The 25572-nt window shown below is 41.2% G+C and overlaps 1 protein-coding gene across 5 annotated transcripts in view; it reads left to right on the plus strand.

Annotated features, from left to right (window-relative positions):
* Positions 1–25572, plus strand: part of LOC138764181 (FYVE, RhoGEF and PH domain-containing protein 3-like) — a 243352-nt gene that overhangs the window by 202630 nt on the left and 15150 nt on the right. For 4 of the 5 annotated variants that reach the window (XM_069939738.1, XM_069939740.1, XM_069939739.1 and 1 more), the window contains one exon: positions 782–841. In XM_069939738.1, coding sequence (XP_069795839.1) covers positions 782–841 — 60 coding nt within the window. Of the gene's footprint in view, positions 1–781; positions 842–4054; positions 4279–25572 lie in introns of those variants that run through there. The other variant, XM_069939742.1, reaches the window with a different exon arrangement.

Consider the following 25572-nt stretch of genomic DNA (forward strand, 5'->3'; position numbering starts at 1 on the left):
GCTGCCTAAGATAGAGTTAGATCAATGACAAGTAATTTAGGGCAACTTAAATGGAAGACTGGGAGATGGTGGTGATTGTATGTTCATTTTGAAATCAACACGACTCCAATGAGTTTGTCAATGCAGAACATGCATCTAAAATTGTGGATATTGGAGACATATTTTGGTGTGAAAATTTTCAATGATGAATTGTATACTCAAACATAAATGTGAATTAAAAGAAATAGTGGGATGAAAAAATGTGTATTAATCAATTCCTTCCCATCAGTATTTTATGCCTGTGTTATCAACATCTTTCTCCTCACTCAAAATGGGTTCCCAACAAAGAAATTCTCTACATTCAGAATTCAGCATTTTAATAATAAAAAGTTTCCCTGTTCTTCATTTGATTTCCTCCACGTTTCATCTTGATGTTCTATCTTTTATCCCCTTGATCTAAGCCCTTCTGGGCCAATGTACTTCCATGGCAGACCCAATTCTGTTTCCCATGAAGTTATGATAAATTTATGTGTGCAATTTAAAAATAAAAATGCCTTTAACAATACTGAGTAAACTACAAGTCTTTAATTCTTCAAAATACTGCAAGGCAAGTTCACGGTGAGCATCAATTCCCCCCCTCCCCCCCCCACCCCCGCCACTTGTCCAAAATTACTTGGAAGCACATTCTTTATTATCCTGTGCCTTGGAAAGTTTCTATATATGAAATATTTTACAGACTCATTTTAGTTGTGCAATTTTCAAATGATTGAGAATGTGTTTGTTAAAATGTTTGGTCTTAAAGGTCGCAGGTGCAACTTGTGCTGAATCTAACCCTGGAGGAGACTGCTCCAGCCCTTTTATGGTAAGTGAAAATTAAAGTTATTCAGATTACATTCTTGCATATAATGAGCACAAAGTCATGAAAGGCTGAAGATCTTATTCTAAAGAAAGAAGTGATTATGAATCCATTATTATGATGACCTTCTGATCCAAGCTATGCGAAGGAACAGAAACTGCCATAATTTGCTCATCGGCATACCATAATTTAATTTTTAAAATTCAGACATCCAGCATGGTAACGGGCCATTTCAGCCCACGTGTCCGTGCCACCTAATTTACACCCATTTCGCTGACACCCCCGGCACATTTTGAAGGGTTGGAGGAAACCAGAGCCCTCGGGGGAAAGCCCACATAGACACAGGGAGAACGTACAAACTCCTTTCCTTGTGCTAACTCCTACGCTTTGTTTCTTGCAAGATGGAGAATGACAGTGAGTATTACCTGCAGCTGAACAGGTACTTGTAAAGAAAAGCTATAAATAGTGCACCAATTGAATTAAATTAAAATATCAAATAAATACATAATAGATAATAAATATTCGCAATAATCCTAGTACAAAAAAGTGAATTGCAATCGTGCCCTTTTGTGCTGTCGGAGCAGTCCATGAAGGGGAGGCTCAAGATAACTGGTGAAAGAAAATGTTTGGGAACCTGGAGGTGCTGGTCTCCAATGAGAGGAGGATAATGTCCTCTTGTTGTGTCATCTTATTGGCTTCTGTTTTCTTTTTCGGTTAAATTCACCTTGTGCTGTGTTTCCTGCATTTGACATGACAGGCAGTTTTGTGTGCATCTAACAACCCCAAGACATAACTTGAACTTCCTCAGGAGAAGGGGTTGCACAAAAACCACTGAAGAGGCACTTGACTGGAAGCGAAAGTTGGAGATCAAGTATGTATGGGATAGGGGCTTGCTCCGTCCACTCCACGCATCGACCCAGTATTGCAGTGCCTCTGGGAACGGTGCACTAAAAAAAAGTATGTGTTTTCAAAGTAAGGGAGAGGAAAATGGTCTGGAGGAGTGGTTAAAGGAGCAGGAAAGAGAAGAGCAGGTGGAAGGAGGAGATTATGAGCCTGGACACAGACAATTCACTCGCCTCTTTTAAACTGTAGCCCTCCTGGGACCCGGGTGCGATTACTGCAGGGGGATCTACCTATTAAATCACCAACCTGGCGATTTAAAGGGGATCCCACCCCCCGCAATGACGCATCAAGTACTCACCGGAGGTTCGGATGCTGGCTGCCCAGTGACGCACGCACGCAAGTGCTGATACCACTGGAATAAGCGGGTTGGCCACTTACGTTTTCAAATCGCCTGTGGACGCGATAAGTTTAACGGGGTTCCTTGACTACCTCTAAGGTAGGTCGGGGACCCGGTTGGATTCCGAGAGGGTTGACCAGGTCGGACCCTTTCTAACTTCCACGTAACTGGGGCGCTAACCGGGCAAGTTTCTCAGTTAACCCCATTTTACACGTCAGTTTAAAAGGCCCTCGGTCCTGACATGTGATTTTAAAATGGAAAAGGTGGACACACAATCACCAAAATTAATCTGGGGTGTTTGAACCACACCATGTTTTGTAATGTGTTGAATTATAGATCTTTTTAACTTATTAGTATTGTTGTTGGTGAAATAAGCAATCATCTATTTAATTTGACTCTAAAATGTCTCTTAGACCTTTCTATAAAATTAGTTATTTGTTGATTTTATTTTGAAATAGAACTCAGCAAAAACATTTGACTGGCAATTTTGATTTTCATCAAAGTTCTAATTGGATGTTTAGTTGGGAAATGTTCTGTTGTTTGCAAACAATGTGGAGGGAGTCAGTCAATCAGACCCAATGAGTCCCCAGAGCTTCACATTGTTTGCTCAGAATTCCAACATATGCATTCTTGTGAGGCTTGCTATATTGCTCATTGTTTAATGAACTGGTTATTAAATTCATGGATCCTGAATTGTAATCTGTGATTGTTTTGATGCCAATGTCTCTCAGATGCTTTATTCGAGAAAAAGTAATTCTGTTTGGAAGATAGCTCAAGAGTCATGGGTTTCCCGCCTTGGAAAGTAGTTTGTGTCGGTTTGTTTGCAATTGCAGGGAGGATCAAAGGATCAAAATTGTTTGCAATCCACAGCTCTTTCTCAGATTTCAGATTAATTGAGTCCAAACTCTTGAGAAAGAGCAGTGGATTGCACACAAATTTGCAGAAGTAGGTAGCAAGAATGAGAAATGAGAAAGTAAACTTTAATTTCAAATGCATGGACAGCAGCAAACATGTAACTGTAATGTTAATTATTGTTGAATTATTTAATTTCTCCGAAGAAAGATGCTCTGAAACCATAAAAAAGACGGGATGCCGCATTTTATTTACTGGTGCTGAAATACCTTGTGCAGAGGAAACTGACCCCAAACTAAAGTGTGTTTTTTGGTGTAGTGAATGTGACGTAGGGGAACATAGTTGTTCAAATTCTCCCTCGCATTCTTATTGTTGTTTTTACAGGAAATCATGTCAACTCCTTTGATTCTCTTCCTCTGGGGGTCAGTGTAAGCTTTTTATACCAGTGCAACAGTTACTGTACTGTCTTCAAGATGAGCATTTCCATTGGTACAGATTTACAGCCTGACTGCTTTTATGTTGCTGTGAAATGCAATATTTACATTGAAGTTGTGAGAACCTTGTGCCACAGCTTGAAATTACAGGTCTTTGCCAAACATAATGCAAAACTGAACTAGATCTCTCCTGCCTGTAGACGATCCATTTCCCTCCATTCCCTGCATATTCACGACTATCTAAAATTGAATCTGCTTCCACCACTAAGACAGCACCTCGTTCTGGGCACCCACCACTTTCGATGTAAAAAAACACTTGCCTGCACAACTCTTTGCAAACTTTCCCCCTCTCACCTTAAATACATATCCCCCTAACTGGACATTTTTAGTTTGGAGTAGGGTTCTAACTATCTGCCCCATTTATACCTCTCATAATTTTATGAACTTCCTTCGGATCTCACCTCAGCATTGCTGCTCCAGAGAGAAAAAAAAATCAAGTTTGTCCAAACGCTGTTCGTAGATCATATTCTCGAACCCTGTTCTGTACCCTTTCCAAAGCTTCCACATTCTTCCTGTAATTGAGTGACCAGAATTGCTCACAATAATTATGATTCATGTGCTTCATTAAAACCGTCACTTGGGGGGTTTATATTCCTGGAATTGGAGAGGAAGTTTTGATCAAATTTGTTTCAGTCCACAGTTGAAGTGCTTGGTGGAAATGGTGTGGAATTAGTGAAAAATCTGCTTGCAACTGTCGTATTGCCAATTTTTCTACTGGAGAGAGGCAGATGGAATCTCTTAAAAGAGTTGTAAATTGATGACAAACATTGCCACATTGGCTTATGTAATTAATTACATTAAACTTAACTACATATACTCTCTGACCTGTGACCTATGGAACAACTGCACATAAGACCAAATGTAAAAAAATATATATATATATGTATATATAAAAGAAAATATATAAAATTTATGTTGTACAGTAAAACCTTGTTAGAACACAGTAGCCGGGATCGAAGATTTCATACCACGTTACATCCGAGTCGCGGAACAGATGCATATATGTCATGATTCAGGAAGCAGGAAAACAGAATATTGTGACTCAAACCCTATAAATAAGACCTTTAAGACCTTCAAATCCACATATTAACATACACATCTTGTAAATGAGTTATAAGAATCAATTTTTTGAGTTTGTGGCTGTTAGCCATTGTTAGCCTGGCATCCTAAAATCAATGTTTGGGGTCCACAGACCCGTGGATTAACGAATCACATTCTAACCAGGTTTCGCTGTATTTAACAAACTATAACAGGGATACAGGGCACGTAAGAACCAAAATGTGCCTACTTACTTTGTTAACCAGCGTCCTGGGCTCCATAGGCTGGACGCAGCCATCTTAATTCCTGTGTGCATGTGCGAGTCTTCGGTTGGAGCATGTGCGGTAGGTTCGCCTATTGGAGTTTGGTTGGTGCGTGCACGAGAGTTGAGCACCCTGATAAAATTGAATTCACATCCTGAACTCTCACAACGTGCGCCAACTGGACTCCATTACGTGAGTCCACCACACATGCGCCCAGGGATCAAGACGGCCACGCCCAGCCGATGGATCCCGGGATGCCAACTAACAAGGTAAGCACGCACATTTTGGCTCTTACATGCCCTGTATCCCTCTTATCATTTGTCAAAATCAACATTTGATTAAAAAGTTTGCTTTAAGACTTCGGTATTCCATGTGTGCAGGCAAAATTCCGAGATACAACCGATCCTTTGGTCCTAATTGCGGTCGAAAGTCAGGGACTACTTGTGTCTTTTTTTTCATCCATTTACAGTTTGGAGTTTTCTTTTGTTCCAATCTGACAAGATGGTAGGTCTTTAGATGATTTTTATCTATAGAGTTTTGAATCGTTAAACTTTTCTGTTAATGGAGTCTATCTTTAATTTGTGTTTGTATAGCTCGGTCATATGGAGTTTTGAACTTTTATAGCAAAGACAGCTGCATAATTGGCATCTGCAAATTATTTCTCATTCCAATTTGCATCTTTTTTTTGTGTACATTTCTCTTGCTCTTTCCCAGCTGCTGAGGTGAATTTTATGTGGTTTCCCAGTGTGAATGCTGAGGAATTTACACGCTGTGTACACGCTGGGCCAGGCACAGGAGCATCAAGTCAGTTGAATTCACTGGAAAGAAACTGGAGCAAGAGAGAAGTGAATGTGAAATAATGTACATCATTTTGTTAAAAAATTTTTTTATTTGAAATGGGTATTCTTTTAATTGAATTTAATTCATGTTTATCGTGTCACAATGAGAATTGAGCATTGACCAAAGTTTTCTTCAGCGGTTATGTGGGCAGAACTCGTTCGGAACCAGCTATGTCACCACATTTATTTGCACAAGGCCCTGCTTCATTATTGGATTAGGGTGATATTTTCCAGCATGTCGACAACACTGGACCCACAAAATGTATACAAGTATTTGCCGTGTCTTTTTTAAAGAAAAAGCATAATTGCATGAAATGAAAGCTGATGTCTTACCAAAAACCAATTATTATGAAAACCAAATACTAGCTTAAAACTTGGGTTTCAAGTTCATCTTTTCTCTTAAAGCCACGCACTTAACCACTTTGAACATCCAGTGTTTGAATCCCTTCCAAGTCAAAACATGTCTTAAGAATATCAAAATAAGCACACAAAACTGCGGTTCGTCAAGCAAACGCAAAGTTCTTTCCGAATCCTAAGGTGAAAATCACCCTTTTTTTTCTCTGAAACCCCTCGGGTTGTCACTACAGAAATGTGACACTTTTTGCAAAGCAGCACGACATGGAACAGCTTTACCAGGAAAGATGATGATTTAACTTTTGGAGTCGGAGCCAGAAAATGCATTTAGCTGCAGTGCAGGTCTCCCAAAAGTGTGGGTATTCATGAAGGGCACTCGTGCCTTTGCAGACATCCACCTGGCAACTTCCCTTTTGCACAAGGAAGCTGTCTTCTGAGACCAGTTTTACATCATCCTTTCAAGGTTCCTCTTTCTCTTCCCAACTCTCCACTGCCCCCATTTCACACCACTTCCTCCCTCATCCCCATTGCTTCATCATTCTGTGCCAACACTACCCAGGTATAAATTGTGCTGTAACTCTTGAAAGAATTTTCTCTGAAGTCAGAATAACGAGGCGAGAAGCCAGTAATTTGGGAAATACACCAATTGTTACTGACAAATAGAAGTGAGAGTAATGGAGAAAGGGCTTTCATGTGCTAGTTTGGAATTAACACCTCAGAATTTTCTGATTTGTTTACTTTTTAACAAAGAGCAATTAGAGAAATGAATATGAAGATTGCCAATGCATTTTAATGGCAGAAAATGTGCAGTTTGGATTTCGAGGCCTCTCCCTTGTCAGGCCATCAATTTGGTGTCATTAACCATTAAAATGCTCACAAATTCTGCAACTTTGTCCCTTTCTCACAATCACTAATATTTTGACTCTGACTTGATCCAGACATGGCTGCAGAATAGTGAGGTTAAAATAAAATGGCTGTTACCAGAATAATACATGATATTAGGCAATGAATGTACAACCTCTTACTGATTTTAGCCTTTTTGGTTGGGCAAACAAGCAGTAGCATGGTTGTATGTTTCAGTCTGGTATTCAGTAGCAGAACAGAGTGGGAAGGTTTCCTGTTCGGTTGCCGTCTTGAACAGGCTCTGGTTTTAATTCTGCTCAGCTCTGTTTTGCTGCATCAAGATCTATTTTCTCATCATTAAACAAGAAAATCTGCAGTTTCTGGGGTCAAGTGCAACACACTTGAAACTCAGCAGGTCACACAGCATCCATCGGAAGTATGTGTTGTCCATGTTCCATTGATAGCCTTCATAAATAATTTGCACTGCATCTTCCAAGGCCATACTGTTAAGTGACTTCCTGTAATATCTTTGGTTGGTTTCATTAATTATAAACCTAGTTACTCGTGTTGTTATAATGCTACAACTTGTAATATGCCAGTGGTGAGCATGAGTGGCTCCTGACTGCCAGTGAGTACTTGTTATTTATCCATTCACTTCATCTTGCGTATCATTCAACATTATTTCACTACAGATTTAGTGATGTAAATAATAATATAAATTTACTAAATTTTACCTTATATTTTTCTGTCCAATGAATCTTCAATTTGATTGGTTGAACAGTTTACTCCTTGCTTCCTCTGTTCAAAATAGCACCAATCCTCTCTGGAGGGTGTTGAATTCAGGCAGATCGGAAACTGCATAGCCAACTCTGTGGGTGCTCTGGGTGAGTTGACTGATGGACCATCTGTCTGATTTATGTCTGGGCCATTCTGTTTTTGGCATGAGACTGGAAAGTCTATTACCTATATTGCAAACATTTAAAAGATTTTTAAAGTCCAGGATCAGTTGCTGCACTTTTCTTTCCAACTAGAAAGCATCATGTTCTCTCTGCCACATCCAGGCACCACCTACTTAACTTGGAGCAATATCTGTTTACAAAGTACAATCTGAATTTAATTCATGACACTATTTTGTTTCACACATGGTGTGTCAAATTTAAGGTGATAATTATTTGGACCAAAAATTGACAACAGTCGGTCAAATGAATTGCATATTGCTATGAAACTGAAATGCAGTGGAAAAGTTAATAAAGTATGGATTGATTCATGAAAAGTGGGGATTGAATAATGGAAAACCAAGGAGATGTCATGTCAATTAAATAGGTATTTTTCACTGGGTTTCATAATAGAGGAAACTAATAACATCTTGGCAATAACTGTACATTGGGAATTGGAAAGGAGAGACCATTACAATCAACGGGAAACCTGTACTTTCTAAATTGTTGGAACTGTAGGCGGGCGAGTCTCTGCACCCTGATGAACTTCATCTTACTGAGATAGATGCTGCTATCGTGTTAATTTTCCAAAATCCCCCAGATTCGTAAAAGATACCACAAGTTTGGAAAATAGTAAATTTAACTCCTTTATTTAAAAAGAAATTATGACAGAAAGCAGAAAATACAGGCCAATTGGCTCAACAACTATCATAGGGAAAATGTCAATAATTAACGAAGACATTATGGAGCAGTTCAAGAATATTTGGAAAAACCAATGGGGTTATGTGAAAGAAAAATGATATTTGGCTAATTTATTGGAATTCAATGAAGACAAGATTTATTCTGTGGGTAAAAGTGAACCTGTGTTTATATGATACTTAAATGTCATTGATAAAATGCTGCATCAAAGGTCATTATGGAAAATAAAATCTCATCATCCATTGGGTCATCTATTATCTTGGAGAGAGAGTAACTGGCTAACAGGAAAGAAATGCACCAGTGGGTCTTTTTCTGGCTCACAAGATCTAACGGGTATGGTGTCACACAGAAAGGTCCTGCTTAGCTTTGTACATTGTTTATATAAAAGATTTGGATGAAAGCACAGTAAGTATGATTGCTAAGTTCTCTTGTGAAGTGGACATAAGAAAGCTGCAACTTTATGTCGTTCAGCAAAATGAAACTGCAAAGATTCGACACATGAAATATAATGTGGAAAATGTCTGGATTATCCATTTTGGCAGGGCATCCCTCTTTTTTTAAAAAAGGTGACTTATTATCTAAATGGAGAGAGAATTAAAAAACCCTGAAATGCAGAGTGATCTGGATGTCATCATGTGATTCACAAAAGGCTGGCAAAGCAACAACGGCAGGTGATAAGGAAATGTAATGTTATTTTAGTGGTTGTGAACATAAAAGTCGGATAGTTGTGCTTCAGTTCTGCAAGTATGAGAACTAATCAGGGACACTGCGTCCTGCATGAGGTTTCTTATGCAAGGGAGAATGTTGAAGTGCTGGAAGCAATTTGGAGTACGTTTATTTCAAGTTTATTTTCGTATGTACCGCGCATTAGTATAAGAGTTTTACTGGACAAATGGGGGAAAGTTATCTTTAAAGAAAAGTTTAACAGGCCAGGCTTTTATCTAAAAAAAGTTCAAAAAGAAGGGACTTCATTGTAAGTTAGAAGATCATGAGGAGTATTGACAGGATGAATGAGAGATGATGTTTTCTTCTATTGAGAGTCTACAACCAGGATACACTGTTGATCACCACCAATGTGAAGAACGAGCCATCCCACACCCACACTTTGGCAAGTCTGATCACTTGGCTGCACCTCTATTCCCAGCGTACAAGCAGAAACTGAGGACTGCAGCACCAGTAGTGAAGACAGTGAAGCTATAATTGAGGGAGGTGTAGGAGCATCTCCAGGACTGTTTTGAATTGGTGGACTGAACCATATACAAGGACTCATCGTCAAATTTGAATGCAAATGCCACATTGACTAGATGGATAGCGTTTAAGACCAGTGATTCAGCTCTGTATAGAAAGACGAGTGTGACCTACAGAAGGGTATCTTAACAGCAAAGAAGCGATTCTGAGTGAAGTTCGAAACCAAATAACATACATGCTAGCGATGGCACAGCTTGCAGGACATTACATTCAACAAGGCAGAACCTAATGTCAAACGGTGATGCTTCACTCCCCGATGAGTTGAATGCCTTTTATGCTCGCTTTGAAAAGGAAAATTCAACTGTACCAGTGAGAATCCCTGCAGAAGCTGGCAAACCTGTGATATCTGTTTCAGAGACCAATGTCAGAACATCTTTCAAGAGGGTGAACCCTCACAAGGCGTCAGGCCCTGATGGCAAACCTGGCAGGGGACTGAAAATCGGTGCCAACTAACTAGCTGGAATGTTCACAGACATTTTCAATCTCTCACTGCTGCAGTCGGAGGTTCCCACCTGCTTCAAAAGGGAATCAATACTGGTGCCAAGAAGAGCAGAGTGAGCTGCCTCAATGATTCACCCAGGAACATCTACTGTGACGATGAGAGGTTGCTCATGGCCAGAATTAACTCATACCTAAATCAAGGACTGGATCCACTGCAATTCGTCTACTGCCACAATCGCTCAACGGCAAATGCTCTGGTTCTCCACTCAGCTCTGGATCACCTGGAGATCAGCTATACCTGCATCAGGCTGCTTTTCATAAATTACCATCAACTCCTCAGTGCAGGCCAGCAAGCTATAAAACCTGGGTTTCTGTTCCTCCCTCTTCAATGGGATCCTTGACTTCTTCATTGGAAGACCACAGTCAGTGTGGAACAGTAACAACATCTTCTCACTGACAATCAACACAGGCACACCTCAAAGATGCGTGCTGAGGCCAATCCTTTGCTCCTTCTGCACAAGGGGTGGGCAGCTTTTAAATTTACACATACATCCAGTTAACAGGCCATTTTGGCCCATGAGTTCGTGCTGCCCAATTAACCTACACCCCTGGTATGTGGGCCAGAGTGGCCTGATACCATGCTGAATGTCTAAATTAAAAATTAAAAGGTTGCCCACCCCTGCTCTACACCCATGAATCTGTGGCCAGGCACAATTCAAATGCCATCTACAAATTTGCCGATGACACCACAGTTATTAGCAGAATCACAGATGACAAAGAAGAAGCGTACAGGAGGGGAGATCGATCAGTTGATTGAGTGGTATCACAACAACAGCCTTGTACTCAATGTCAACAAAACTAAGGAACTCTAAAGAAAATCCTGGGGCCTCCATGTCAATGTGATCATGAAGGCTTGCCAGTGTTTGTACTTCATGACGAGTTTGTGGAGATTTGGTATGTCACCAAAGGCTTGTGGATTTCTGCAGGTGGAGCGCATTCTGCTGGTTGCACCACTGTCTGGTACTGAGATGCCGTTGCACAGGTCAGAAACAGGGTACAGGGGATTGTAAACTTGGCTAGCACCTTCGTGGGTATGTCTTCACTCCATTCAGGACATCTTTAAAAGGTGGTGCCTCAAGGAAGAGGCTTCTACCATCAAGGATTATCTACCTAGGCCATGCCACCATCAGGAAGGAAGTACAGGAGCCTGAAGACACACACCCAATGTTACAAAAACAGGTTCTTCCTCTCTACTATCAGATTTCTGAGCAGACAATGAATCTATGAGGTGAAACATGAAAATCTGCAAATGCTGACATTGTAGTAAACTCAGCTGGTCTCACAGCTTCTGTAAAGATAGATTACTGATGTTTTTGGCCCTTCTTCAAGGTGAAAGAAAAGGCAGGCATCTTAATTAACGACAAGAGATTAAGGAGGAAGAATAAGGAGAGGGAGGAGTCTAGACCAACAGCCAAAATGTATTAATTGGATATGATGAGAGGAAAGGTGAGAATTGATTTTGCTCTGTGAGAGAAGACAATGGGAAATGAGAGAGAGATGGGGGGAGGGGTTTAATGAAAACCAGAGAAGTCAATGTTAATGCCATTCAGTTGGAGGGTGCCCAGATGGAAAGTGAGGTGGTGTTTCTCATATTTGCAGGTGCTCTCAGTCTGGCAGTGCATCAGATCATGGCCGGACATGTCAACAAGAGAATGAGATGGGAAATTGAAATGGATGACCACTGGGAGATCCACGCTATTGCAGCAGACAAAGCCGATGTGCACAATGAACTGATCTCCTAGTCTATTCCCACTATGTCTGATGTAAACGAGGCCACACTGGGACCACCAGATGTGGTAGATGTTCCCCACAGATTCATCACCTTCAACTCGGTCCTCACCCGCATATCCTCCATCACCTGCACATATGCCCTGGCCTCCTGCACATCCACGTATTACAAGGACAGGATTCCACTTGTCCTCACCTACCACCCCACCACCCTCTGAGTCCAATATATCATTCTCCGCCATTTTCGCCACCTACCACATGATCCCACCATTAGGCACATTATCCCTCTCCACCTTCCACAGGAGCTGCTCCCTCTGTGACATTCTAGTCCACTCTCCCTCCCCACCCATTGTCCGCTTGTCACCTACCCCTGTGACTGTAAGAGATGCTCCTCTTGTGCCCACACCTCCTCCCTCACCACCATTTGGGGCCCAAACAGTTCTTTCAAGAGAAGCAACATTTTATTTGTGAATCTACAGGGGTCATCTACTGTATCCGGCATTCCCATTGTGGTTTCCTCAGAGAGACGGCGCAGACTGAGAGATCATTTGGTTGAGCACTTCGGCTTTGTCCACTGAAATAGCATGGATCTCCCAGTGGCCGCCCATTTAATTTCTCCATCCCATTCCCTTGTTGACGTGTCTGTCCATGGTCTCATGCACTGCCAGACGAGGACTGGTCACAAATTGGAGGAATTATACCTCATCTGGGTTCTGTTTAAACCTCCCCCCCTCCCCCCATCTTCTTCCCTTGTCGCCTTTTCTCCAGCTCACACTCTCTCCCTCCCTCTCCCCTTTTCCCTCGGTCTCTTTTCACAGAGTCAAAATCAATTCTCACCTTTTCTCTTATTTTATCCAATTAACACTTTTTGGCTGTTAAGTCTGGAGTACTTCCCCTCCCATTCTTCCCCCTTAATCTCTAGTCTTTAATTTAAAAGCCTGTCTGCCATTTGATTATACCTTGAAGAAGGGCTCAGGCCAAAAACATCGGTAATATATTGTTACGGACCCAGAGGACCCCAAAACCCAGCACCAATAGAAATTCACCAAGACAAATGGTTACTTAAACAAAAGTCATTTTTGATTTTCTTTTAACATAAAAACAGGATCAAACTTCAACTTATCCCCTTCTAATTCTAAGCGCACATATATGTAATGTGTATAAGTTCAGAAAAGTTAGTTGATTCACAGTCCAATCTCTCTTCTCACTCCTCCAAGTTCACCGGTATCAGGCAATTCTTAGACTGTGCACAGAATTTAACATTTATGAATTTTCAGGTAATTGGTTCTTGTCAGTTTCAGAGAGAGATTTGTTGCTCATTGGACACACACAAACTGATTTCCTCTGATCAGCCACTTCAGTGTCTTGCTGAAGAAACTTGCTCCATCATGGGTTTTCCAAATGATAACTTCTTCTCCCAGATCATCACAGAGTTCATTTTGTTTCCCTTATTTCAGGTGAAACACTCTAGCCAACCATTTCCTCTTGTAAGGACACACAAGGGGTTTGAACAGGCTGAACTCAGAACTCACAACCCGCCTTCAAAATGGGGGTTTAAACAAGCTGCCAGCTTGTTGTTGCAGCCTCCAAAAGCCACTGCAGAAACCAGTTCTCTATCTCTCTCTTGGAGAAAGCCTGTTTGGTTCTCTCTCTCTCTCTCTCTCTCTCTCTCTCTCTCTCTTTCTCTTTCTCTCTCTACCTGCAAAACCACATGACCTTCTCAGAACAGCAAACTGCAACCAGACACATTGTGGGACTGGACCAAATCTTCTGAGTCTGTTCATCTGTTGCTTTCGAAACAATAATCCATTTACACCTGTTTTTTAAATTCTTTAACAAAGCAGTCTCATTGTTTTATGGTCAAGATCATGCATTTTAAATGAGATCTGTTTAGTGAAATGTTTGTGTGAAGTGACGAACACTAAACCCCTACAATCTATCTTCTTTAAAAGCATATCTATATACAATACAAAACATAATATATCTATCACAACATCTTTACTTCCTCTGACACTGTGAGACCGGCTGAGTTCCTCCTGCATTTCTGTGTTTTAAATCTATCTCACTTTTTCTCTTTTTTGCACTATTTATTTTTTAATCTTGTATTAACAAAATTGTAATTTAAAATATTTTTGCACCTTGTTCTGTACAATACAGCTGCTACAAAACAACAAATTTTGTGACATATGTTCATGGCAAAAAACCTGATTCTGATTCAAGTTTAAAGTGGGAGGGAAGATCACCTTCTTCACACTGATGAGACAGGAATCTTCGGAATTCTGATCCTTTGCATGAAAAAGTTGTATCTTTTTTAAGCAGAATATTTTTAAGGTAGAGGTGAATAGATTCTTGAAAAGCAAAGGAGTCAAAGGTTACTGGAAGTCAGCAGGAATGTGGAATTGAGGTTATTATCAGATAAGCAATGATATTATTGAATGATAAGAGTATATTTAAGAGCTGAATGGATTCCTACTGCTCTCCATTCCTATGTTCTGACTATTTTTCTAAAATATATATATTAACCATCAAAACAGCTTCATTCACATTGTGCAGATGCACGTTATGCCTTTTATTTTAACAGAAAACCCTCACACCCACCACTCCCTGGCCACTTTGGCACCATTGCTGACACAGTATCATTATTGTATGGCTGATAAGAATAGTGCTATAGGACATTTACTCCGTAAGCACTTGTAATTCAGAGAAATAAAGCAAAAATTGTTCCCATTTATGAAAAAAAAATTGGTGGACCCTCTTGATGTGTAATTGATTTTCTCCATTTTAATAAGGAAACGAATGTTCTTAATCCATTGTGTAATAGAGAGACCCTTATCAGACTTCCAGTACAATAAGACTAGAAACTTGACTAATAAATACAAAAACATTATTATCTCTTTCCGAAGAGAACTTAGGGAGTTGTCAGATTCCAAAATTGCAATCAATGGACAGAGCTGCAAATTAACTTCAACTATTTTGGATAATGAACAAAAGACTGCTCCAGAACACCCGTATTTTGGGGACTGATAAAACATATGATTTAAGTGGCAAGAAAGCCATTACACTGATTGCATTTGTCCTCGACTTCTGGATAAATGGCTGACAGTTTGGATTTAGAGGTGAACCCTGTGCAGCACCTTAAACTAAGTCTGCAGAGTCTGCAGACTTTGTGATTATAGTAAAAACTCACCAACATGTGGGAGGAACTCAGCTGGTCTTTTCAGCGTCTGTAGGAGAGACAAAGATTTATTGCCTTTGCTTCAGGCCTGAAGCCCTTCTTCAATGAATAATTAGAATAAGCCAGATGCAGGAAATCTCAGAAAGTCTCAGAATTCAGACAATGCCGGCTTGGGGAGGAATCCAGACCAGCAAAAGGTGTTAATTAGATATGATAAGGGATGAGGAAGGAATTTATCATGTTTGTGTGCAATGAGGTGAAATTTTTTTTTAGATAGACTTTGCTTGATTTTGTCCAACATCTCAGCATTGGTCGTTCACACATGAATGACCAAAACTGCAAATCTCCGTTTCTTTACGCGAGCTAGACGGCATACCATAAAGTAAAGAGGTGGGACTTGCAACGCCACTGCGGCCATGGCCTATTTAGTTCACTTTAGACTGCAGGCATTCTGGCAAATTGCCAAGGGGTCAATTCGCTCATTCCCGTTCTGAGCTTTTTACATAGCATGCGTTCTGGGAATATGGGAATATTTTCCTGGAATGCAGGTGCTGTGTAAAAAGTCATAAGAGATGGGTAAAGGTGAAGTAAGTCCAAAGCGAGTGTATGAGGTTGTAGATCGAATTCTCTCAGTAGCCTCTTCCCACAGTTTCTCCTCATTTCTAATTCTTGCTTCCATTCAAGTTGTCTGAGTAGCGAAAGAAGTATTTTGTAGATAAGCCATATATGTGTGTGACAGAGAGGTGAAGGTGCTAAACACTCTGTCTGCATAGAAGTCTTAAAGACATTTAATACCTTTAGTTGCCAAACACTTAAAAAAAAGAATTGGTAACTGATGGTGAGAATAAGTGATGGTTATTTAAGGGACCCTGAACTGATACAGCTGTTCACTTAAAGTGACATCTAATCTGGTACCAAATTTTTAACATATTAGGTACCACTGGATTGTTGATGTGTTAGAGGGTTTTATGGGCAATGAAGAATATACCATGGGATCTGAAGAAGAAGATTTGCAAAATGACTCCTTTTTACAGCATGTGAGCTCAGGGGAGTGAACACAGCAGCATAGCTTATGTATGGGTGCTACCCAATAGTAAAATTGGGAAGAGCAAGTCCTCCAATAACCTTACAGTTTCACACTAATGTGTTATGACCAAGCTTTGATGCAAGGGATGCTCTTTCCACGCTTCACGGCACATGTTTGCTAGATGGCCGTTGACCCGACAAGAAGGTTCATCCGCCTGTACAGCTACTCCAGGAAGCACATATCAAACTGACTGGAAGGAAGAAGAAGTGATAGCCTGAAGAAGTGCTTTATGAACCCTTGAAGATTTCCTGTTCCAAATAAAGGAGGAAATCATTTTTATCCAGAGAAGTAAAGAAATATTTTGGGAGAAATAAAGTAATAGTTTGGAACATAGATAAATCTTGGTAATATATTCATTTTAACTACATTTATTCCACCCATTAGTGACAAGGGAAAATTGCTTCATCTCTGAAAATCTAATTTCACTGGGTCAATAAGAGGAATATTTTTTTTATTTGGAGCTTAAAAAATGTATGTGTGATATTTACACCGAGATACTTAAACCCTGATCAACTGAAGTGGAAAGGAAGGTCTAACCAGTGGTGTTTCTAGGTAAAATGGCACCTATGGGAAGCACTGAAATTGTGCCCCCCCCCAACCTAGTTTAAAAAAAACGCACATAAAGTCGACAGTTGGACAGTTTTCCTGCACAATTGGGCTCGTTTTGAAGATTGGCCCTCTTTGTCAGAGGACATGAATTTCCTGTCCTAAATCAGCACCGTTCCTCACAGCCAAGTTCACTGTAACAGGATTAGAAGTGGGACGGGCAAAGGTTTTTAACGGGGAGAAGCAGCCTCTCTCACTCTCTCTCTCCCTCCCCCCTCCTCTCTGCACCTGCCATGTGATTAGACTTGTTTGCTTTGTTCGAGAAACCAGTATTTTGAATATACAGTATGTTGAAGTGCAGCCACTCCAGAGCTGGGTGCAGGAGGACGCTGTCTGAAGAACTGCCAACACATTGCTGTTAACTGCAATGTTTCTATTTCAGCACTAGATTACATATTAGGCTAAGTAACTAAAGTAACCTGCACCCAAGGCCGGGCCAAACTGGCCTGACTATAGGGAACAGAACATTCACGTGTGGGAGTTGGGGTGAACTCCTGAATTCTCGCTGCTGCAATTTCCTGCTTCCTTTCAATGAAAACTCTGACTCTCCCTTTGTTTTGCAAGAGTTTGCTGCAGGCCACGGATAACACAAGGGGATTCTTGGTGAAGAGAAAGTCAGACAAGTCAGGTGTGGGGTTTTTTTATCCCACTCCACCCACATAATCTCGCCCCTTACACTTTGTGGGATTCAAACATAAAACATTGCTGACACTTCAGGGCAAAATAGAAGTCTTACGTGCAATTGTTCAGAGGGTTGCCAGCACCCCCTCTGAGGTATAGTTTGCCTAATGGCAGCACTGGCCCTGGGTGCAGTGCTGTCGGAGCTCACCGGAGTGCCGCCCTGGCACCTCACCAGGCTGGCATCTCATCAGGCTGCTTTGGCTCAATGTGGGATCAATGGGCAAAATTGCTGTCTTCCTTACCCATAATCCCCCGCGCAGTGGCAAATCCATTTGCATTTCCCTGGTGCTGGCACTGGCAGAGTAGTTCCAGCTGCGTGGGGGATTATGGGTAAAAAATGTATGTGTGATATTTACACCGAGATACTTAAACCCTGATCAACTGAAGTGGAAAGGAAGGTCTAACCAGTGGTGTATCTAGGTAAAATGGCACCTATGGGAAGCACTGAAATTGTGCCCCCCCCCCACCAACCTAGTTTAAAAAAAACGCACATAAAGTCGACAGTTGGGCAGTTTTCCTGCACAATTGGGCTCGTTTTGAAGATCGGCCCTGTGTATATTGGGCTCTTTCTCAGAGGACATGAATTTCCTGTCCTAAATCAGCACCGTTCCTCACAGCCAAGTTCATTGTAACAGGATTAGAAGTAGGACGGGTGAAGACAGTGATTTTGCCTATTGATCCTGCAATGAACAAGGTGCCGGAGCGGCCCTGACAGGGCCCAATGAAATAACGGCCCAGTGAGGTGGTTCTAGAGCAGCACTCGGGTGCTCAAGTGAGCCCTGGTAGTTCAGCACCCCGGGATGGAGATTCATTTTTGGGCTAGGGACTCAGATATTGAGCGGGCAAGGCAAGGACAGTGGCGTCTGGGCACATGCCCTAGCTGCCATACCCTAGATATGCCTATGGGTCTAATTGGTTAATTTACAGAGCTGCGTGGACTGGGTAACATTCACTATGTTCCACTTCACATTCTGCTCAAGAAAAAAATCAGTGAAGTGAAGGACTTTTCAAAATTTTAAATTTATGTGTTCAAATTTCATCAGAATCAGTTGAAATTGCTAAAGGAATTCTGCATTTTTATACAAATTTGCATTTCTCACATCCGATAACTTCAAAAAATTAAAAACGCTGCTGGTGCACATGATCTCTCTAAATATCCCCCACAACATGAACTTTTACCATTTCCTGTTATGATCGATGTTGTTTGTTCTTTCCTTTTGATGCTTTGAAGATGAGAATTGATCATTTGATTCTGATTTATGTTTTTGTTCAACTTCAGTTTCAACCAGCAATCTATTGAATGCAGGAAAGTATCTGTTTTCACTGAGCATTTCCCTTGCATGCACCAACAGAAGGGCATAAATTCAGACATAATAAAAGAAGAACAACTAGTAGTTTTTTTACAGCTCTGTGCTGAACTTGTATGTGGCCATTCTCTGTCAAGTCTTTCCATTTGTTTTTTTAATTTTTTTTAAATTTTATTTTTCACACAATAAACCATACTGACCAAAATACATACAGACATTTTTCTCTTGAATATATACAGTGTCATTTTCTCCCCTTTTTCCCCCTCCCTTCCATCCCTCCCTCTCCCCCCTTCCCATTTATTGAAAGTTCAATCTATAAGATACATTAAATCCGTTAAACAATGTCGTCACTTAATAAAATAAACAAGAAATTTTTGTCTTTTACTTTTTCATACTGAGTCAGTTCATTTCGTTGTCTTCTCCTTCTGTCATTTTAGGTGGTGGAGATTCATGGTAGGATTTCTGTATTGTATTTCATGTATGGTTCCCATATTTGTTCGAATATTGTGATATTATTTCTTAAATTATATGTTATTTTTTCTAATGGAATACATTTATTTATTTCTATGTACCATTGTTGTATTCTCAAGTTGTCTTCTAATTTCCAGGTTGACATAATACATTTTTTTGCTACAGCTAGGGCTATCGTAATAAATCTTTTCTGTGCTCCATCCAAATCGAGTCCAAATTCTTTATTTCTTATATTACTTCGAAGGAAGATCTTTGGGTTTTTTGGTATATTGCTTTTTGTGATTTTATTTAATATCTGGTTTAGATCTTCCCAAAATTTTTCCACTTTCTCACATGTCCAAATTGCATGTATTGTTGTTCCGTTTCCTTTTTACAGCGAAAACATCTGTCTGATACCATTGGGTCCCATTTATTTAACTTTTGGGGTGTGATGTATAGCCTGTGTAACCAATTATGTTGTATCATGCGTAACCTCGTGTTTATTGTATTTCTCATAGTTCCGGAGCATAGCTTTATCTTTATGTTTAAATCTTGTTCCCATTTTTGTTTAGGTTTACGGTTTGTTTCCTCGTTCTCCTTTTCTTGCAGTTTGATGTACATGTTTGTTATAAATTTTTAAATAATCATTGATGTTAAAGTTTTAAAGATGCTGACTGTAGAACACAGCGCCATAATTTTAGCTGATTTTTAATGTTTTAGTTAATAATCATTAATTACTTGTGGAATATACCATTAAATCACGGCCCCAGAAATGTAAAAATAGCTGCTCCCCAATCAAAAGCAAGATTCCTTGTCAATTATCCTCTTTGTATATATTCTCTTTCCCAGCTGTGTTTCCTCGGGCTTCAGTTCCTGCAAACCCACATTCAACTTTCCGTTTGGAGTGTGCATGTCCCGGATTATTAACACCCCGTGGCTTGTAAATGTAACAGGCACAATGGAACAACGCTGTGCCCATTTGCGTGAACCTTTCTGCTTAAAATTCCAATTCAAAATTGTCAGGGTTGGGCATTTTCATTCACCAGTATCTAAAAGGACGCCGAAACCAACAAAGCCTTGCTCTGCATGGCCATTAATCTCAGTGATCGCAGTCTCATGCAGAAGTAGAATTCCTGGGAGTACAACAAGGTTGGGCCCCAACGCAAAATTGGAGATATCTGCCCCGAACTACAAGGATGGCAAGAGTTAATTTCTCGAGATTGAAACAAAAAGGTGCAAACTTACTTGACGTTTTGAATACCTTGGTGCTGATGAAACAGCTCCTTCCGCGCTTTCCAATTCTGACAAGAATTGCTACTTTTCAGTTGTTCAATTGCCTTATATGTCTCTTCCCAGGTAAGGACCTCATCCAGCTCTTGACTCAAGGGCTGTTGAGGGAGCTGGAGCAGGGCGGATTCTTGGACTGAGCGGATTCTTGGACTGAGCGGTTGGCACTGAAAAGAGATTGGAAGTGTTCTGACCATCGATTGAGGATGGAGATCTTGTCGCTGAGGAGGACTTTGCTGTCTGAGCTGCGCAGCGGGCTTTGGTCTTGGGGTGAGGGGCCGTACACAGCCTTTAGTGTCTCATAAAAACCCCTGAAGTCGCCAATGTCGGTGCTAAGCTGGGTTTGTTTGGCGAGGCTAGTCCACCACTTATTTTGGATCTCCCGAAGTTTGCGCTGAAGATGGCTGCATGCGAGACGGAAGGCTCGTTTTTTTCTCTGGCCAGGAAGGCTTTGCAAGGTGAGCCTGGTGGGCAGATCGCTTCTTTGCCAGGAGCTCCTGGATTTCCTGGTTGTTTTCGTCAAACCAGTCCTTGTTTTTCCTGGAGGAGAAGCCCAGTACCTCTTCAGTGGATTGCAGTATGGCCGTTTTCAGCTGATCCCAGAGGGTTTCAGGAGACGTGTCCGTGAGGCAGTTTGCATCCTCGAGCTTTGCTTGGAGGTTTGCCTGGAAGTTTCCTCTTACTTCGTCTGACTGCAAGTTTCCAACATTGAACCTCTTTCTGGGGGCTCCACTGTTCTTGAACTTTGGCTTGAAGTGAAGGTTGAGCTTGCAGCGAACAAGCCGGTGGTCAGTGTGGCATTCCGCGCTGGGCATGACCCTGGTGTGGAGCACATCTCGTTTGTCTCTTCCTCGCACCAGAACGTACTCCAGCAGGTGCCAGTGTTTGGATCGGGGATGCATCCAGGTAGTCTTCAGGCTGTCTCTCTGCTTGAAAAGGGTGTTAGTAATGACAATCCGCTGTTCTGCGCAGAGCGCCAACAGGAGGCGCCCATTGTCGTTGCACTTGCCGACACCATGCTTGCCAAGGATTCCTGGCCAGGTTTCTGAGTCTTTGCCGACGAAAGCGTTGAAGTCGCCAAGGATGACAACCTTGTCGGCTGTAGGGGTGCGTTGGATGAGGTTGTGCAAGATCAGTATAGAACTTGTCCTTTTCTGCTGGTTCCACCTGAAGGGTTGGAGCATAGACACTGATGAGAGTGATGTGTCGCTTGTTTTGAAGGGGGAGTCGCATGGACATGATCCGGTCAGAGTGGCCTGTCGGGAGGTTTTCGAGTTTGGAGGCAATGGAGTTCACTCCATTGTAGTTGTCCTCCATCAGCCAGCTCACCACCATGACTACCAGCCTCCCCCCCCCACATCTCCATCGGGCACACAGAACTCAAACCGGTCAACCAGTTTACCTGCCTCGGTTGCACCATTTCATCTGATGCAAGGATCGACAACGAGATAGACAACAGACTCACCAAGGCAAATAGCGCCTTTGGAAGACCACAAAAGAGTCTGGAAAAACAACCACCTGAAGAAACACACAAAGATCAGCGTGTACAAGCCGTTGTCATACCAACACTCCTGTTTGGCTCCGGCATCACCTACGGCTCCTAGAACGCTTCCATCAGCCCTGTCTCCGCTCCATCCTCAACATTCATTGGAGTGACTTCATCACCAACATTGAAGTACTCGAACTGGCAGAGTCCGCAAGATTCGAATCCACGCTGCTGAAGACCCAACTGCGCTGGGTGGGTCACGTCTCCAGAATGGAGGACCGTCGCCTTCCCAAGATCGTGTTATATCGCAAGCTCTCCACTGGCCACCGAGACAGAGGTGCACCAAAGAAGAGGTACAAGGACTGCTTAAAGAAATCTCTTGGTGCCTGCCACATTGACCACCGCCAGTGGGCTGATCTCGCCTCCAACCGTGCATCTTGGTGCCTCACAGTTCAGCAGGCAGCAACCTCCTTTGAAGAAGACCGCAGAGCCCACCTCACTGACAAAAGATAAAGGAGGAAAACCCAACACCCAACCCCAACCAACCAATTTTCCCTTGCAACTGCTGCAACCGTGCCTGCATGTCCCGCATCGGACTTGTCAGTCACCAACGAGCCTGCAGCAGACGTGGACATACTTCGTCATCGAAGCCAAGCCAAAGAATACCATTAAATAGCATGAATGTGATGAATCCAAGGTGCAGTAGTCTCATTCTGAATTCAACAGAAAGGAAATAGTATAATAACGGTCGCTCTATTTCAGCACTAGATTACATATTAGGCTAAGGAAATTTACAAATCAATTTGATAATTTTGGAACAGTTTTTCTCCTTAAACATGATGGGCTTGAATTACAAGAGATGTGGATAGGCTGAGATTTTTCTCCCTGAAGTGTAAGAGGCTGTGGGTGGGGATTTGTAAAGCTTTATAAAATCATGAGGGGAATTGATGAAGTAAACAGTCATAGTCTTTTCTCTGGGTTCAGGGAATCTAATCCTGGAAGGTACAGATTTAAGGTGAGAGGGGAAAGATATAAGAGACCCAGGAGACCTTTTTCACATTGTGTGGTGGATATATGGAACAGGCTGACAGAGAGGTAAAGGCATGTGCAGTTGTAACTTTAAAAAATAATATTTTAACAGTTCTATGGATAGGGAAGGTTTAGATGGATATGGGTAAATGGGATTGTCTTGGGTAGACAACTTGGATAGCATGAATGTTGGCCCGAAGGGACTGCCTCTGTGCTATATGACCCTGTTATCAACTCTGCAATCCATTTTCAAGAGTTTGTTGAAATAGATCAATTGTATTCATAAAATCTGAAAAATTAGTTCACTTAAATTCATGTCAGAATTTTCTGATGTTATCTCATTGAAGCAGGCAACTATTTGAAACTAACAGGAAACAGCAATGTGCACACTGGGTGTGGTGTATTGCAGAACTAAACTTAAAATGGTCAGCATTCTGGATCAGCTGCAGATCACGCTGTTTCACCCAGCAGAGAACTTGGTTCAATGCAAATGGCCGCGTGTACCTACATTCTCTTTGACCTGCATTTAAATCAAAATTTGGACTATCCCTGATCTCAAGCTCAAGGTGTGTGTCAGCATCCTCCCTTTGTGATTACAAGGTTGCACGACTGCTTAAAATTAATGAAACATCTGGTTGCTGAGTGTATCTGCTTCGTTATGTTGATATTCATTCAAGAGTAGCACAATAGATTTGAGTTCACAGGATCCATAATACTTGATCATTATTACATTGTCCATAATCAAGGAAATGTCTCAGTGTTCTTCAGGAGTTTAATGTTGAAGTTCAATGAAATGAGGAATATTATGGCACATGACTTGGTACTTGTTTCAGGGTAGTGTTGAAGTTCAGTGAAGGAAAGCTTATTGAAGGCAACTCAATTGAAGCCATTGTTTGCAGTGGTGAAAATTAAGGAGATTGGGGATGTGCAGGGGACCAGAATGGGGAGATCACAGATAGCTCGAACTTGAACACAGAAATGGAGAGGAGAAACTGACAGAAAGCTTTGATCAAAAAGATGAGAATTTTATGTTTTGGTTGTTGTTGCACCAGGAGCCAATGTAGGTTGTTCAGCAGAGCTAGGAAGAGGAAGTATGGGAGTTTAGGATGTGATGAAGTTCATGAAGATTGAAAGTTGGATAATGGTACAAGAGAAAGTGGAATTAATCGAGTCAGGCTGTGATTTCTAGCAGACCATTGAATTGTAAAAAAAAAGGACAACAGAAGAAAAAAGCTATTTGGTCCATAAAGTTCTTTCTAGGTTGGTCAAGTTATCTGCTCTTTCCCAAATCCATGAAAATCTTTTTCCTTCAAGTATTATTGCATTTCCTTGAGAAGAATACAATTGAATTTGAATCCACCATCCTGTGTGAGAGTGCCTCCATAATTCTAATAAATGATTGTGTCAAGAGAGCATATGAAGCATGCCAGCATCTCATCCTGTTTGACCATCAAATGGCTTCAGTGTAAACATTAGGATAACTGACATTACACTATCTGCTACTAATCAAAAGAGCAATGACAAGGATATCATGAAATATTTTCATAAATTAACTGGGCCAAGCTAGAACATAGAGTTATGACTGTTTTTTGTTTCTTAAGTTAGAAAGCAAAAAAAAAAATAGGGAAACAGTTGATGAAGTTATGAAGAATCACTGAATCTGATTGTGATGTCTTCTGGGCTAAATAAGTAACTCAGATGCATTTGTGGAATGCCTCTGGGCCTTTACTGAGAGAGAGTTGTAAAAAAAGGTATCTTAAAAGATCGGAAAGGATGATAAAAAGGAGGAAAGAGCATTACTAATTGGTTCATACAATAGATTTCCTCTTTTTAACTCGAATGTGGAAGTGCAGTCAGATTGATAATGTAAAATGCTTCTGCAACATTTATTTTAACATGGTTGGATGCAAAGATTTTACAATTTTATCAGGTGTCAAAGTAAGAGCTAAAGTTGTGACCACTCTAATGGGATTGTTTTTCAAATTTTCAAAAGAAAAATAAGCTTGTGGCTACTTTTCCAGTGACTCTTCTGTTAGGAACTTTAATTGAAATTAAACGGTTTAAAATGAACATCATCTTTAAAGTTGATGTCAGATGTTGATGCTTGAAAAAAAGTTTCAAACTTCAAAACCATGAATTGATTTTGTTGCTTATTTGAGGAAGCTCCTGGACATGCAGGAAACACAGAACTTGATTGTATTTTTAAACAATCCCACGTAGGATAATAGAAAAATGCAAAAACCCACACCTCCTTATCACCATTCAAACAGTGCTTTCACGAAAAGCAACACTTCACTTGAGAATCTGAAGGGGTCATCTACTGCATCATAGTGTGGTCTCCTCCATATCGGAGAGACTGGACACAGACTGGGAGATTGCTTTGTTGATCACCTCAGCTCTATCTGCTGCCATAGCGGGGATCTCCCAGTGGCCACCCATTTCAGTTCTCCATCCCGTTCCCTTGCTGACGTGTCTGTCCATGCTCTTGTGCACTGCCAGACTGAGACCATTTGCAAATTGAAGGAATACCATCTCATCTTCTGTCTGGGCACCCTCCAACCAGATGGCATTAACATCGACCTACAGTTTCTGTTG

This window comes from Narcine bancroftii, chromosome 5 (genome assembly GCF_036971445.1).
Source record: "Narcine bancroftii isolate sNarBan1 chromosome 5, sNarBan1.hap1, whole genome shotgun sequence".
In the NCBI taxonomy this organism is placed as follows: Eukaryota; Metazoa; Chordata; class Chondrichthyes; order Torpediniformes; family Narcinidae; genus Narcine; species Narcine bancroftii.